This window comes from Thalassophryne amazonica, chromosome 7 (genome assembly GCF_902500255.1).
Source record: "Thalassophryne amazonica chromosome 7, fThaAma1.1, whole genome shotgun sequence".
NCBI lineage: Eukaryota > Metazoa > Chordata > Actinopteri > Batrachoidiformes > Batrachoididae > Thalassophryne > Thalassophryne amazonica.
In genome coordinates this window covers 73,695,598-73,708,334 of record NC_047109.1, presented here as the reverse complement: position 1 = coordinate 73,708,334, position 12,737 = coordinate 73,695,598, and the positions used below count along the sequence as shown (strand labels likewise).

At 47.5% G+C, this 12,737-nt stretch overlaps 1 protein-coding gene across 1 annotated transcript in view; it reads right to left on the bottom strand.

Annotated features, from left to right (window-relative positions):
* Positions 1 to 2,015, bottom strand: part of si:ch211-154o6.3 (uncharacterized protein LOC563854 homolog) — a 34,037-nt gene extending 32,022 nt beyond the window's left edge. The window contains exon 1 of the mRNA XM_034173649.1: positions 1,774 to 2,015. Within this exon, the coding sequence (XP_034029540.1) occupies positions 1,774 to 1,863 (90 nt within the window). The 5' untranslated portion in view covers positions 1,864 to 2,015. The remainder of the gene's footprint in view (positions 1 to 1,773) is intronic.
* Positions 2,016 to 12,737: the final 10,722 nt, after the last annotated feature.

Below are 12,737 nucleotides of genomic sequence, written 5' to 3'. Positions count from 1 at the left end.
AAGTAGACTGTAATGGAGCTTCCCTGTGTCCTCGGGCAATCCGAAAATCCGGACATTATTCCGTCAAGATCTCGTTTCAAGGTCCGTTAGTTGGGACAGTTGAGCAAATGGGACCAAATATGAAGATGTTCACAGACTGCTGTCCGCTGGTCTTCAGACTGCAGCTCAATATTTTCTGATTGCGGCCAGATGTGTCATTCTGATGCCATTTGGCCTCAATCGGCGTATGTGTGATGGAGGTATTAATATTAGTTAATCATCTGGTAAAAATGCTTCTCTGACTGACTACAATGTTGTAAAGTGGGTGGTTACAATTTTCAATAACAGAATGAAGTCCAGACAACATTCTCTGCTCTGTCAGTTTCCAGGCTGTCCAGTTTCTGACCTACCATAGAGCCGGCCTTCTTGATTCATTTGTGAAGTCTCCAAGTGAAAGAAGTGAGGAGGTGGCTCTGTACTAGAGGTGGGCGATACCGGGAATTTTGGTATTGATCCGATACCAAGTAAATACAGGTCCACTATCGCCGATATCGATACTGATACCGATACTTTTTCATATTTAAGTTTCACAGAGCCAAAGGATCCAAAAGACCTAGGACAGAATTTCGCCAAGCATTGTATGTGACAGCAAAATAAATTATTATCACAATCAACATTTAAAAAAAAAAAAATCACTCAACACAACTTAAAATCTCCTGAGGTAGAGGGCTAACAAACCACAATACAAGGGTGCACTGCTCGGTGTTGTGTGATACAGCGCAGCGCTGCTCTTACAGACAGAAAGTAGACTTTAATGAATCTCCGTGCGCAGCAGTCAGTGCATGCGGGAGAGAAAAAAAAGCTTGAGTATCGATTTTTTTACACAAGGATCGTTCAATATCAATACCAGCGTTGGCATCGATATCATCGATATTAGGATCGATACACCCACCTCTACTCTGAACGACAGATGTTTGACTACCAATACATAGACTATGGTTCAATTGCAGGTACGTACTACAGGCTACCTATGTCCTTTGACAAGACACTTAATCCGCATTGTCCCAGTCCACCCAGCTGTAAAAGGGTGCGAGCCTCAACTGGAAAAGTAACTTGCAGTGGACTGGTGTCCCGTACAAGGGGAGTCATTTCACTCGCTTGATGCTACACTGATAAGCCTGACAGACTGCATGGCCTGTACAGAGCCGACTTCTAAAGGGTAAAAAAGAAGCCCTTCTTGAGGTTTCTGCGGTCGGATGCTCTCTGCTGTAAATGTGAGCTTCTGATCTCCTAATTTCCTGAGGCAAATGTATCAAAAGATTTCATTCCACTCTCATTATTTATTCATGTGTTAATAAGACATTGTTTAAATTTCATTATGCTGTTATTTCAGGCTTAAACAGCCTCACTTCAGAACATCTGAGCTCATCAGAACCGTTACGTTCATTCAACATGTAACATTCTGCACGATATGCTTTTAATAATCGTCAGTATTTACAACTCTTGTGGCCTATTTTGGTACGAGGAAAACACTGTTCTTTCATCTGTGTGTCAGCACCCAACGCTGTTGAAGCGTCCTTGAGCAATGCAAGCTCACCTTGACCTATGACCAAACGTGTACGTTATTATTTATTTCTTATTATAGCTGGAAATGAAGTGCAGCTGTGTGTCTGTGTGCTACGGTGGCCCTAAGAGGCCAAATGCACTGCAAATTAAATCTACTGAGGATTTACCAAAGTCACAGAATCTGCATGTAGGTGACATAAAAAGAAAGATAAAGTGTATTTTCTCTACCTTGAATTTCTCCTCTGGGGTAAGACTGATTTTGATTTCCAGATTCTCAATCTGTCTCAGCTTCTTCTGCAGCTTTCTCACTTCAGCCATCTGAAGCACAGGGTTTTCTTTAAAGCGCCGCAGGTTACTCACATACTAAACATAGGCTACAACATTTACAAAACAAAAAGTTTAGAGGTATTAAAAGAAAATATATCATTCAGCTCAGCGCTGTTTTGATCGAACGCGTCGCAGGATGTTGACGAGGCACTTCACAAGTGTATAATTGTACCTGCAGCGACACCCAGCGGACTCTGACAGTATTACTTTGAAACATGATTGAATTACATAATTTGTCTCCATAAATGTTCAATAATGTACTTATCTAATTATATAAAACTACAAGAGTTGGAGGGTAATAGGTCACTACAGTGACCACTACAGTGGCCATTTATGCCAACAGCATAAATGGCCTTTTCTTAAGACAACCATCAAGAGTTTACTCACAGCTGCAAAGGAACCAAGGACAGACCCACCCAGAACTGAAACTGAACAATACTGGAAAGACATATGGGAAAAGGCATCCCATAACACTGATGCCCAGTGAGTAATGGATCTGGAAGAATTATTTACAGGAATTATACCAAAGCGGGCTAAGGCCTTAGCCCATGGGGCCCGGCCGGGCTCAGCCCGAAAGAGTGATGTGGGCCCGCCCTCCTGTGGGTTCACCACCTGCAGAGGGGGCCATGGGGGTCGGGTGCAGAGAGGATTGGGTGGCGGTCGAGGGCGGGTGGCCCGGCGGTCGAGGGCAGGTGGCCCGGCGGCCCGGTCCATGCTCACAGCCCCTGGCTGTTGGGACGTGGAATGTCACCTCGCTAGGGGGGAAGGAGCCTGAGCTTGTGCGGGAGGTTGAGAGATACCGACTAGAGATAGTCGGGCTCACCTCCACGCACAGCTTGGGCTCTGGTACTCAACTCCTGGAGAGGGGCTGGACGCTTCATTTTTCTGGCGTCGCCCACGGGGAGAGGCGGAGAGCTGGGGTCGCATTGCTTATTGCTCCCCAGCTCAGTCGCCAAGTGTTGGAGTTCACTCCGGTGAACGACAAGGTCGCGTCCCTACGCCTTCGGGTCGGGGACAGGTCTCTCACCGTTGTCTCAGCCTACGGGCCGAGCAGCAGTGCAGAGTACCCGACCTTCCTGGAGTCCCTGGGAGGGGTACTAGATAGCGCTCCGACTGGGGACTCCATTGTTCTCCTGGGGGATTTCAACGCCCACGTGGGCGGTGACAGTGAGACCTGGAGGGGGGTGATCGGGAAGCACGGCCTCCCCGATCTGAACCCGAGTGGTGTTCAGTTGTTGGACTTCTGTGCTAGTCACAGTTTGTCCATCACGAACACCATGTTCGAGCACAAGGGTGTCCATAAGTGCACGTGGCACCAGGACATCCTGAGCCGGAGGTCGATGATCGACTTTGTAGTCGTATCATCTGACCTTCGGCTACGTGTCTCGGACACTCGAGTGAAGAGAGGGGCAGAGCTGTCGACTGATCACCACCTGGTGGTGAGTTGGATCCGCTGGGAGGGTAGGAAGCCGGTAAGACCTGGCAGGCCCAAACGTATCGTGAGGGTCTGCTGGGAACGACTGGCGGAACCCTCTGTCAGCGAGGTCTTCAACTCCCACCTCCGGGAGAGCTTCTCCCAGATCCCGGGGGAGGTTGGAGACATGGAGTCCGAGTGGACCATGTTCTCCACCTCCATTGTCGATGCGGCTGCTCGTAGCTGTGGTCGCAAGGTCTCTGGTGCCTGTCGTGGCGGCAATCCCCAAACCCGGTGGTGGACACCGGAAGTAAGGGATGCCATCAAGCTGAAGAAGGAGTCCTACTTATCTTTCTTGGTAGGTGGGACCCCAGAGGCAGCTGACAGGTACCGGCAGGCCAAGCGTGCCGCAGCCCGTGCGGTCGCAGAGGCAAAAACTCGGGTCTGGGAGGAGTTCGGGGAGGCTATGGAGGAGGACTATCGGTCGGCCTTGAAGAGATTCTGGCAAACCGTCCGACGCCTCAGGAGGCGGAAGCAGCTCTCCACCAGCACTGTTTACGGTGCGGGTAATGAGCTGTTGACCCTGACTGGGGATGTTGTCGGGCAGTGGAAGGAGTACTTCGAGGATCTCCTCAATCCCATCGTCACGTCTTCCGAAGAGGAAGCAGAGACTGGGGACTCGGAGGCAGACTCATCCATTACCCAGGCCAAAGTCACCGAGGTGGTTAGAAAGCTCCTCGGTGACAAGGCTCCTGGGGTGGATGAAATCCGTCCTGAGTACCTTAAGTCTCTGGATGTTGTGGGACTGTCTTGGCTGACACGCCTCTGCAACATCGCGTGGCGATCGGGGACAGTGCCTCTGGATTGGCAGACCGGGGTGGTGGTCCCTCTGTTTAAGAAGGGGGACCGGAGGGTGTGTTCTAACTATAGGGGGATCACACTCCTCAGCCTCCCCGGTAAGGTCTATTCCAGAGTACTGGAGAGGAGAATTCGACCGATGGTCGAACCTCGGATTCAGGAGGAGCAGTGTGGTTTTCGTCCTGGTCGCGGCACTCTGGACCAGGTCTACAAGCTCCATCGGGTGCTCGAGGGTTCATGGGAGTTCGCCCAACCAGTCCACATGTGTTTTGTGGATGTGGAGAAGGCATTCGACCATGTCCTCGGGGCACCCTGTGGGGAGTGCTCCGGGAGTACGGGGTCCGGGGTCCTTTGCTAAGGACTATCCGGTCCCTGTACGACCGCAGCAGGAGCTTGGTTCGCATTGCCGGTAGTAAGTCAAACCTGTTTCCAGTGCACGTTGGCCTCCGCCAGGGCTGCCCTTTGTCACTGGTTCTGTTCATTATTTTTATGGACAGAATTTCTAGGTGCAGTCAGGGTGTAGAGGGGGTCTGGTTTGGGAACCACAGAATCTCATCTCTGCTGTTTGCGGACGATGTGGTTCTGTTGGCTTCGTCAAATCAGGACCTTCAGCGTGCACTGGGGCGGTTTGCAGCTGAGTGTGAAGCGTCCGGGATGAAAATCAGCACCTCCAAATCCGAGGCCATGGTTCTCGACCGGAAAAAGGTGCTTTGTCCTCTTCATGTTGGTGGAGTGGCCTTGCCTCAAGTGGAGGAGTTTAAGTATCTCAGGGTCTTGTTAACGAGTGAGGGACAGATGGAGCGTGAGATCGATAGACGGATCGGTGCAGCATCTGCAGTGATGCGGTCGCTGTATCGGACCGTCGTGGTGAAGAGAGAGCTGAGTAGGGGGGCAAAGCTCTCGATTTATCGATCGATCTACATTCCGATCCTCACCTATGGTCATGAGATTTGGCTCATGACCGAAAGAACGAGATCGCGAGTACAAGCGGCCGAGATGAGTTTCCTCCACAGGGTGGCTGGGCGCTCCCTTAGAGATAGGGTGAGGAGCTCGGTCACTCGGGAGGAGCTCAGAGTCGAGCCGCTGCTCCTCCATGTCGAAAGGAGTCAGTTGAGGTGGCTCGGGCATCTTTTCCGGATGCCCTCTGGACGCCTCGCTGGAGAGGTGTTCCAGGCACATCCCATTGGGAGGAGGCCCCGGGGAAGACCCAAGACATGCTGGAGGGACTACATCTCTTGGCTGGCTTGGGAACGCCTTGGGGTTCCCCCGGAGGAGCTGGGGGAGGTGTGTGTGGATCGGGAGGTCTGGGCGGCTTTGCTTGAGCTGCTGCCCCCGCGACCCGACTCCGGATAAAGCGGAAGAAAATGGATGGATGGATGGATGGAAGTTTGTGCAGGACCTGTGCAAAGACGAGAAGTGTTTTGTTTTGTTTTTTTCCATTTCAATAACTACACTGTTACAGCTAAAGTGTACTGATCTTGGCCACTGCTGCCTCTGCCTGTTTATTGGTCAGACTGAGATGAGACACTTTGTTTTGTGTTCAGTGCGTTCTCATAATTAATACCTTTTTAATCATAAGTTCCCTCCCACCACCACACCACATAATATCGTTCAATGTTAACTTTGTTGATCAACTCAGCCACATGGGGTGTGCAGCCAGTACATTCTGAGTGCCGGTCCCAAGCCTGGATAAATGAGGAGGATTGCGTCAGGAAGGGCATCCGGCGTAAAACAAGCCAACCCAACTATGCAGACTAAGAATCAAATTTCCATACCGGATCAGTCGCAGCCCGGGTTAACAACGTCCGCCACCGGTGCTGTTGCCCAACAGGGTGCCGGTGGAAATTGGGCTACTGCTGGGTGAAGACGGTGAAGAAGAGGAGGAGAACGTTTCCACAAACAGCGGGAGAAGAAGAAAACTAGAAGGGTGGAAATGATAGTGGGGACTTTGAATGTTGCTAGTATGACTGGTAAAGGGAGAGAGCTGGCTGATATGATGGAGAGGAGAAAGGTAGACATGTTGTGTGTGAAAAGAGACCAAGTGGAAGGGAAGTAAGAGCAGGAGCATCTGCGGTGGGTACAAGTTGTTGTACCATGGTGAGGACAGGAAGAGAAATGGTGTTGGGGTCATTTTAAAGGAAGAGTATATTAAGAGTGTGTTGGAGGTTAAGCGAGTGTCTGACAGGGTGATGAGTGTGAAGTTGGAAATTGAAGGGGTGATGATGAATATCATTAGTGCATATGCCCCACAGGTAGGTTGTGAGATGAAGGAGAAAGATGATTTCTGGAGTGTGTTAGATGAGGTGGTGGAGAGTGTTGAGCACACTCTCCATGAAAGAGTGGTGATATGAGCGGACTTAAATGGGCATGTTGGTGAAGGGAACAGAGGTGATGAGGAAGTAATAGGTAGATATGGTATCAAGATAGGAATAGGGAAGGACAGATGGTAGTTGATTTTGCAAAAAGGATGGAAATGGCTGTGGTGAATACCTATTTTAAGAAAAGGGAGTAGCACAGGGTAACATATAAGAGTGGAGGAAGGTGCACACAGGTGGACTACATTCTTTATAGGAGATGCAAGCTAAAAGAAATCAGAGACTGTAAGGTGGTGGTAGGAGAGAATGTCGTTAGACAGCATAGGATGGTTGTTTGTAGGATGACTTTAGAGGTAAAGAAGAAGAAGAGAGTGAGAGCTCAACAAAGGATCAGATGGTGGAAGCTGAAGGAGGAAGACTGTTGTGTGAAATTTAGCGAGCAGGTGAGAGAAGCACTGGTTGGAGGGGAAGCAATTTTGGACAACTGGAAAAGTACTGCAGATGTGGTGAGGGAGACAGCTAGGACAGTGCTGGGTATGACATCTGGACAGTGAAAGGAAGACAAGGAGACTTGGTGGTGGAATGAAGAGGTCCAGGAAAGCATAAGGAGAAAGAGGTTGGCAAAAAGGTTTTGGGATAGTCGGACAGATGAAGAAAGTAGACAGGAGTACAAGGAGATGCAGCATAAGGCAAAAAGAGAAGTGGCAAAAGCAAAGGAAAAGGCATATTGCGAGCTGTACAAGAAGTTGAATAGTAAGGAAGGAGAAAAGGACTTGTACCGATTGGCCAGACAAAGGGACAGAGCTGGAAAGGATGTGCAGCAGGTTAGGGTGGTAAAAGATGCACATGGTAATGTGCTGACAAGTGAGGAATGTGTGCTGAGAAGGTCGAGGGAATATTTTGAAGAGCTGATGAATGAAGAAAATGAGCGAGAGAAAAGGCTGGATGATGTGGTGAGAGTAAATCAGGAAGTACAAGAGATTAGTAAGGAAGAAATGGGGGCTGCTATGAAGAGGATGAAGAGTGGAAAGGCAGTTGGTCCAGATGACATTCCAGTGGAGGCATGGAAATGTCTAGGAGAGATGGCAGTAGAGTTTCTAACCAGATTGTTTAATAAAATCTTGGAAAGTGAGAGGATGCCTGAGGAGTGGAGACGAAGTGTGCTGGTTCCTATTTTCAAGAACAAGGGTGATGTGCAGAGCTGCAGTAACTACAGAGGCATAAAGCTGATCAGCCACAGCACAAAGTTATGGGAAAGAGTAGTAGAAGCTAGGCTTAGAAAACAGGTGAAGATCTGTGAGCAGCAGTATGGTTTCATGCTGAGAAAGAGCACTACAGATGCAATGTTTGCTCTGAGAATACTGTTGGAAAAGTACAGAGAAGGCCAGAAGGAGTTACATTGTGTGTTTGGGACTTAGAAAAAGCTTATGATAGGGTGCCCAAGAGAAAGAGCTGTGGTATGTATGAGGAAGTCTGGAGTGCAGAGAAGTTGTTAGGATAGTGCAGGACAGGAAAATTCAGTAAGGTATATCTGTATACCTGTATATCTTGTACCTGTATACATGTACAAGAATAGTGTGACCGCGGTGAGATGTGCAGTCGGAGTGACAGACTCATCAAGGTGGTAGGTGGGATTACACCAAGGATCGGCTCTGAGTCCTTTCTTGTTTGTCAGTGGTGATGGACAGGTCGACGGAATGAAATCAGACAGGAGTCCCAGGGATTATGATGTTTGCAGATTGACATTGTGATCTGTAGTGAGAGTAGAGGCAAGTTGAGTCTAGTCTGGAGAGTTGAGATATGCTTTGGAGAGAAGGGGAATGAAAGTCAGTAGAAGCAAGACTGAGTACATGTGTGTGAATTGGAGGGAGCCCAGTGGAATAGTGCAGTTTACAGGGAGTAGAAGTGGTGAAAGTAGATGAGTTTAAATATTTGGGGTCAACTGTCAAAGTAATGGAGAGTGTGGTAAGAGAGGTGAAGAAGAGAGTGCAGGCAGGGTGGTGTGGGTGGAGAAGGTGGCAGGGTTAATTTGTGACCGAAGAATATCAGCAAGAGTGAAGGGAAAGTTTACAAGAACAGTAGTGAGACCAGCTATGTTGTACGGCTTAGAGATGGTGGCACTAACAAAAGACAGGAGGCAGAGCTGGAGGGTGGCAGAGTTGAAGATGTTGAGATTATCTCTTGGGAGTGACGAAAATGGACAAGAATGAACTGTGAGAGGGACAGCTCAGGTGGGACGGTTTGGAGACAACAGTCAGAGAGGCGAGATTGAGATGGTTTGGACATGTGCAGATGAGGGACCCAGGGGTATATAGGGAGAAGGATGCTGAGGATGGAGCCACCAGGCAGGAGGAGAAAAGGGAGGCCAAAGAGGAGGTTTATGGATGTGCTGAGGGAGGACATGCAGGCTGTTGGTGTGACAGAGGAAGATACAGAGGATACAGAGGCTTTTTCCTAACGGGAAAAGCCGAAAGACAAAGAAGAAGAAGTTAACTTTGTTGATCGAGCACAATAAATCTGCCTCTGCCAAAAATGTTCCTGTGATTAGTGAAGAATCAATCAATCAATCAATCAAATTTTATTTATGGAGCCCTTTTACAACACACAAGGTGCACAAAGTGCTTTCCATTAAAATCAAACAAGGAAAAGACAGTGTACATAAACAGTTAACATTCAAAAAAATAAAGTGCAAAAAAATAAATAAATAAATACACCATCACTGCTTAATAAGTATCAAAAGCCAGTCTGAACAAATGAGTTTTGAGTTGAGCTTTAAAAAGATCAAAGTGTAGAACAGAATAGAATAGAATGGTCGACCGTATCGAATGCCGCTGTCAAATCCAACATTACTAAAATAACAGGGCACTTGGTATCAACGGACAGAGCAATGTCATTGTGTACTTTTAAAAGTGCAGACTCAGTGCTGTGTCTTGATCTGAAGTCAGACTGAAACTTCTCAAAAACAGAGTTACTTTCTAAAAACAATTGCAGCTGTGTAAAAACAATTTTCTCAAGGACCTTTGAGATAAAAGGCAGATTAGAAACAGGTCTAAATTTGGACAGAACATTTTTAACCAGATTTGGCTTTTTAAGAAGTGGTCTCACTATTGCATGTTTAAAAGAGTTCGGGACACACCCTGAGCTAAGACAAGTGTTCATTATAACCAAGAGGGATGACCCAACGGTGGTGAACACCTCTTTCAACAAACTAGTTGGAAAAACATCCAAAGGGCAGTTTGTAGGTCTCATTTTGTTAACAATATCAGTAAGGGAGATCAGTTCAAAGTGGTCAAACACTGCGGAATGCAAAGCCATCTCAGGCTGACTGTTGTGTGGGCCGCTGAAGAGGAGGTACTGCTGGCCCACCACCACCAGAGGGCGCCCTGCCTGGAGTGCGGGCTCCAGGCACCGGAGGGCGCTGCCGCCTCACAGGAGCAGCCAGGGTGACAGCTGTCACCCATCACCTGAGACAGCTGATATCAATCAACAGGGAGGTATATCAGCAGGACGGCATCTCCACCTCATTGCCGAGATATCGCTCTACTAAGGAGGTAACGTACTCAGCCGATTGTATTCTTGACGATAATACTTTGTTGCTTGTGTGTTGGATAGCAGATAGTGAGTAGTACAGCGGGAGATTGTATTGGACTTCTTGGATAAGTACTCACACTCCTGCACTCACCAGTATTTTCCTGACAAGAGGTGGAGGTGGTGTTTCCACCCTGTGTGTTGCTGGGTGCAGCCGCACCCACACCTGACTGTTTCTGTTCCTTGCCAGCAGTACCGGATCCGACGAGCGGAGGCAGTGGCCACCTGGGGTTCGGGACTTGGCGGCTCCAGTATCCCGGGGTTCGGTGGCAGAGGAAATCGGGTGGTTCCGGTTCGACTCGGACAGACGTCTCCTATCGTCGAGCCTGCCCACACGACACCATTGGAATTCGGTTACTGCTGTATTTGTAATCTGTTGTTTGTTGTGTGAATTCACAACAGTAAAACTTTGTGATTTGACTTTCTCCATTGTCCGTTCATTTGCGCCCCCTGTTGTGGGTCCGTGTTCCTACACTTTCCCAACACTGACTTTGACTAATGCTGCAGCTGCTCAGTGCTCTTACACAGTTCACTTTATCAACAAAAAAGTGCAGAAAGTCCTCGCAAGTGGAAACAGTGGCATCAGCCAGAGGACAGATGTTCGGGAAGAAGGAGGGGAGCGAAAAAAAAACTGTCAGCCGGAACAGTGCTAAAGGACCCTAATTAGTACTGAGTTGCCCTGCGTAATGCCTATCTGTTTCTCTTCACCTGCTTGGACACGACCGCCCTCTTATGGGTACTTAGTGTGACTACAATCACTGTAGGTTTGTTCAAAAGGTTAATATAACTTTTTATACATTTTGTTCACACTGGCTATTTAGGCTATATATGTGTGTGTGTGTGCAGCACACGTGTGCAAGGCGCACGTGCTGAAATGATCACTCAGCTGTGTTTGTGTTTATAATCCCTTTTGCTCCTGTCTGCTATATATTTTGCAGCAGTAAGGTAATTAAGAGGAACTGAGCTCAACTCTGCCCCCAACAGAAGGGGTCTGGCTATCAAACTGCCCCCCCAAAAAATCATTATTCCTTAACCCCACATAATGGGCCAGTGATGAGGCAGAGGTCTAGAAATGGGAAAATGTACGAAGTGGATATATAACACATATCTGTTCATTTTAAAATAATGAAGATTTGAACATTAACACAGGTGCCCAGTGCTTAATTTGTAAAGTGGGAGGTCCCGGAGCGCAGAGGATGGGTGGCTCCGGTGCAGAAAAACAAGAAGGGCGGGGAGGGGGGGGGGCTTGCAAACAACGCTGTGCGCCACACTGCACACTCACACAAACACGCACACACACCTTCACAAATGACACTAACACACTGTCTTTTCCTCAAAAATTACTACATTTATGTTTGCTGTCTGTCTCTGTACTTTTCTGTCACTTTTGCGCTCTTTTTCATACTTTTACCTCGCTTCAAAAGTCACCGAACGCACTTTACCGTAATATATACAACATATAGCATACTGTTGGAAAGCACGGGTTCTTGGCTTGCTGTCAGTGTTGAAATTTTTCAGAGTGAGGGCTTACATTAGAACTTACTGTAATGAAAATCAGCGGCGCACTCGTGTGAAACTTCCGTGTTTTTCCTCTGCGTTATGACCTCACAAGCTTACGTTTACCGTAATACACCATATATCATTGAAAAGCCCTTGGTGTTAGCTTAACAATGCACTTTGATACATATGGAAAATATGGCGTGGGCGCCATTGCCGTAGATAAAGGGATAAATAGCTGGCGGAGCCAACGTCAGAGGTTCCGGAGCGGCTTGCTCCCCCTCAAATTAAGCCCTGCAGGTGCCCAAAGGGATTATGGGTAAACTTAGCCTCCGCTCATACTGATTGGTTGACTAATTCATTCTATGTAAAAACTAACACAAGTGAATCAATGTAATGTGTTGGTGTTTACAAATAAATGTGCTTTTGTAAAATATGTCATTTTTGCATTTGTGTAAAAAAGCATGTGCAAAGCCTAAAAGTCTGTTAAATTGTGATTCAGGCTGTGTGATATAACCAGGGTCAAAATGCATAGATCACTGCCATCTACTGGCGACTGGTTATATCACAGTGTTGTCGACCGCAGGATTTTAAAATTATCTGTAGGTTTCCAAAACCTGAGAGTCTACACACGTGGAGATAAAAAAAAATCACAGATCTGACAGGTTTAGTTGTACAGTGTGTGGTGTCAGCCACATGGTAAAAGAACACACACAAACAGATTTCACACATGAACATTCCCAGGTCAGACACCTCACTTTCTGATTGGCTGCATGTCACATTTAGCTCCTCACATCCTTCTGAGCAGATCAGAGTGCTCTTCACACACCACAGACGGCAGGAATATCTGATAAGATTATATTTAGCATCATCACGATTGTCGGGGCATCCTTAAGATTGTCAGAAGGGGAAGATCGGGTCCAATATCGGCCTAATTATCTTGCCATGTGAACCAGGCTTGATGTTATGACGCCTCATGGAGCGACTGATTGATCTGTTTTGACACCGCACGGAGTCGCTAACTGATCGGATGTTACAACCCCAATTCCAATGAAGTTGGGACATTGTGTAAAATGTAAATTAAAAACAGAATACAATGATTTGCAAATCCTCTTCAACCTATATTCAATTGAATACACCACAAAGACAAGATATTTAATGTTCAAACTGATAAACTTTATTGCTTTTGTGCA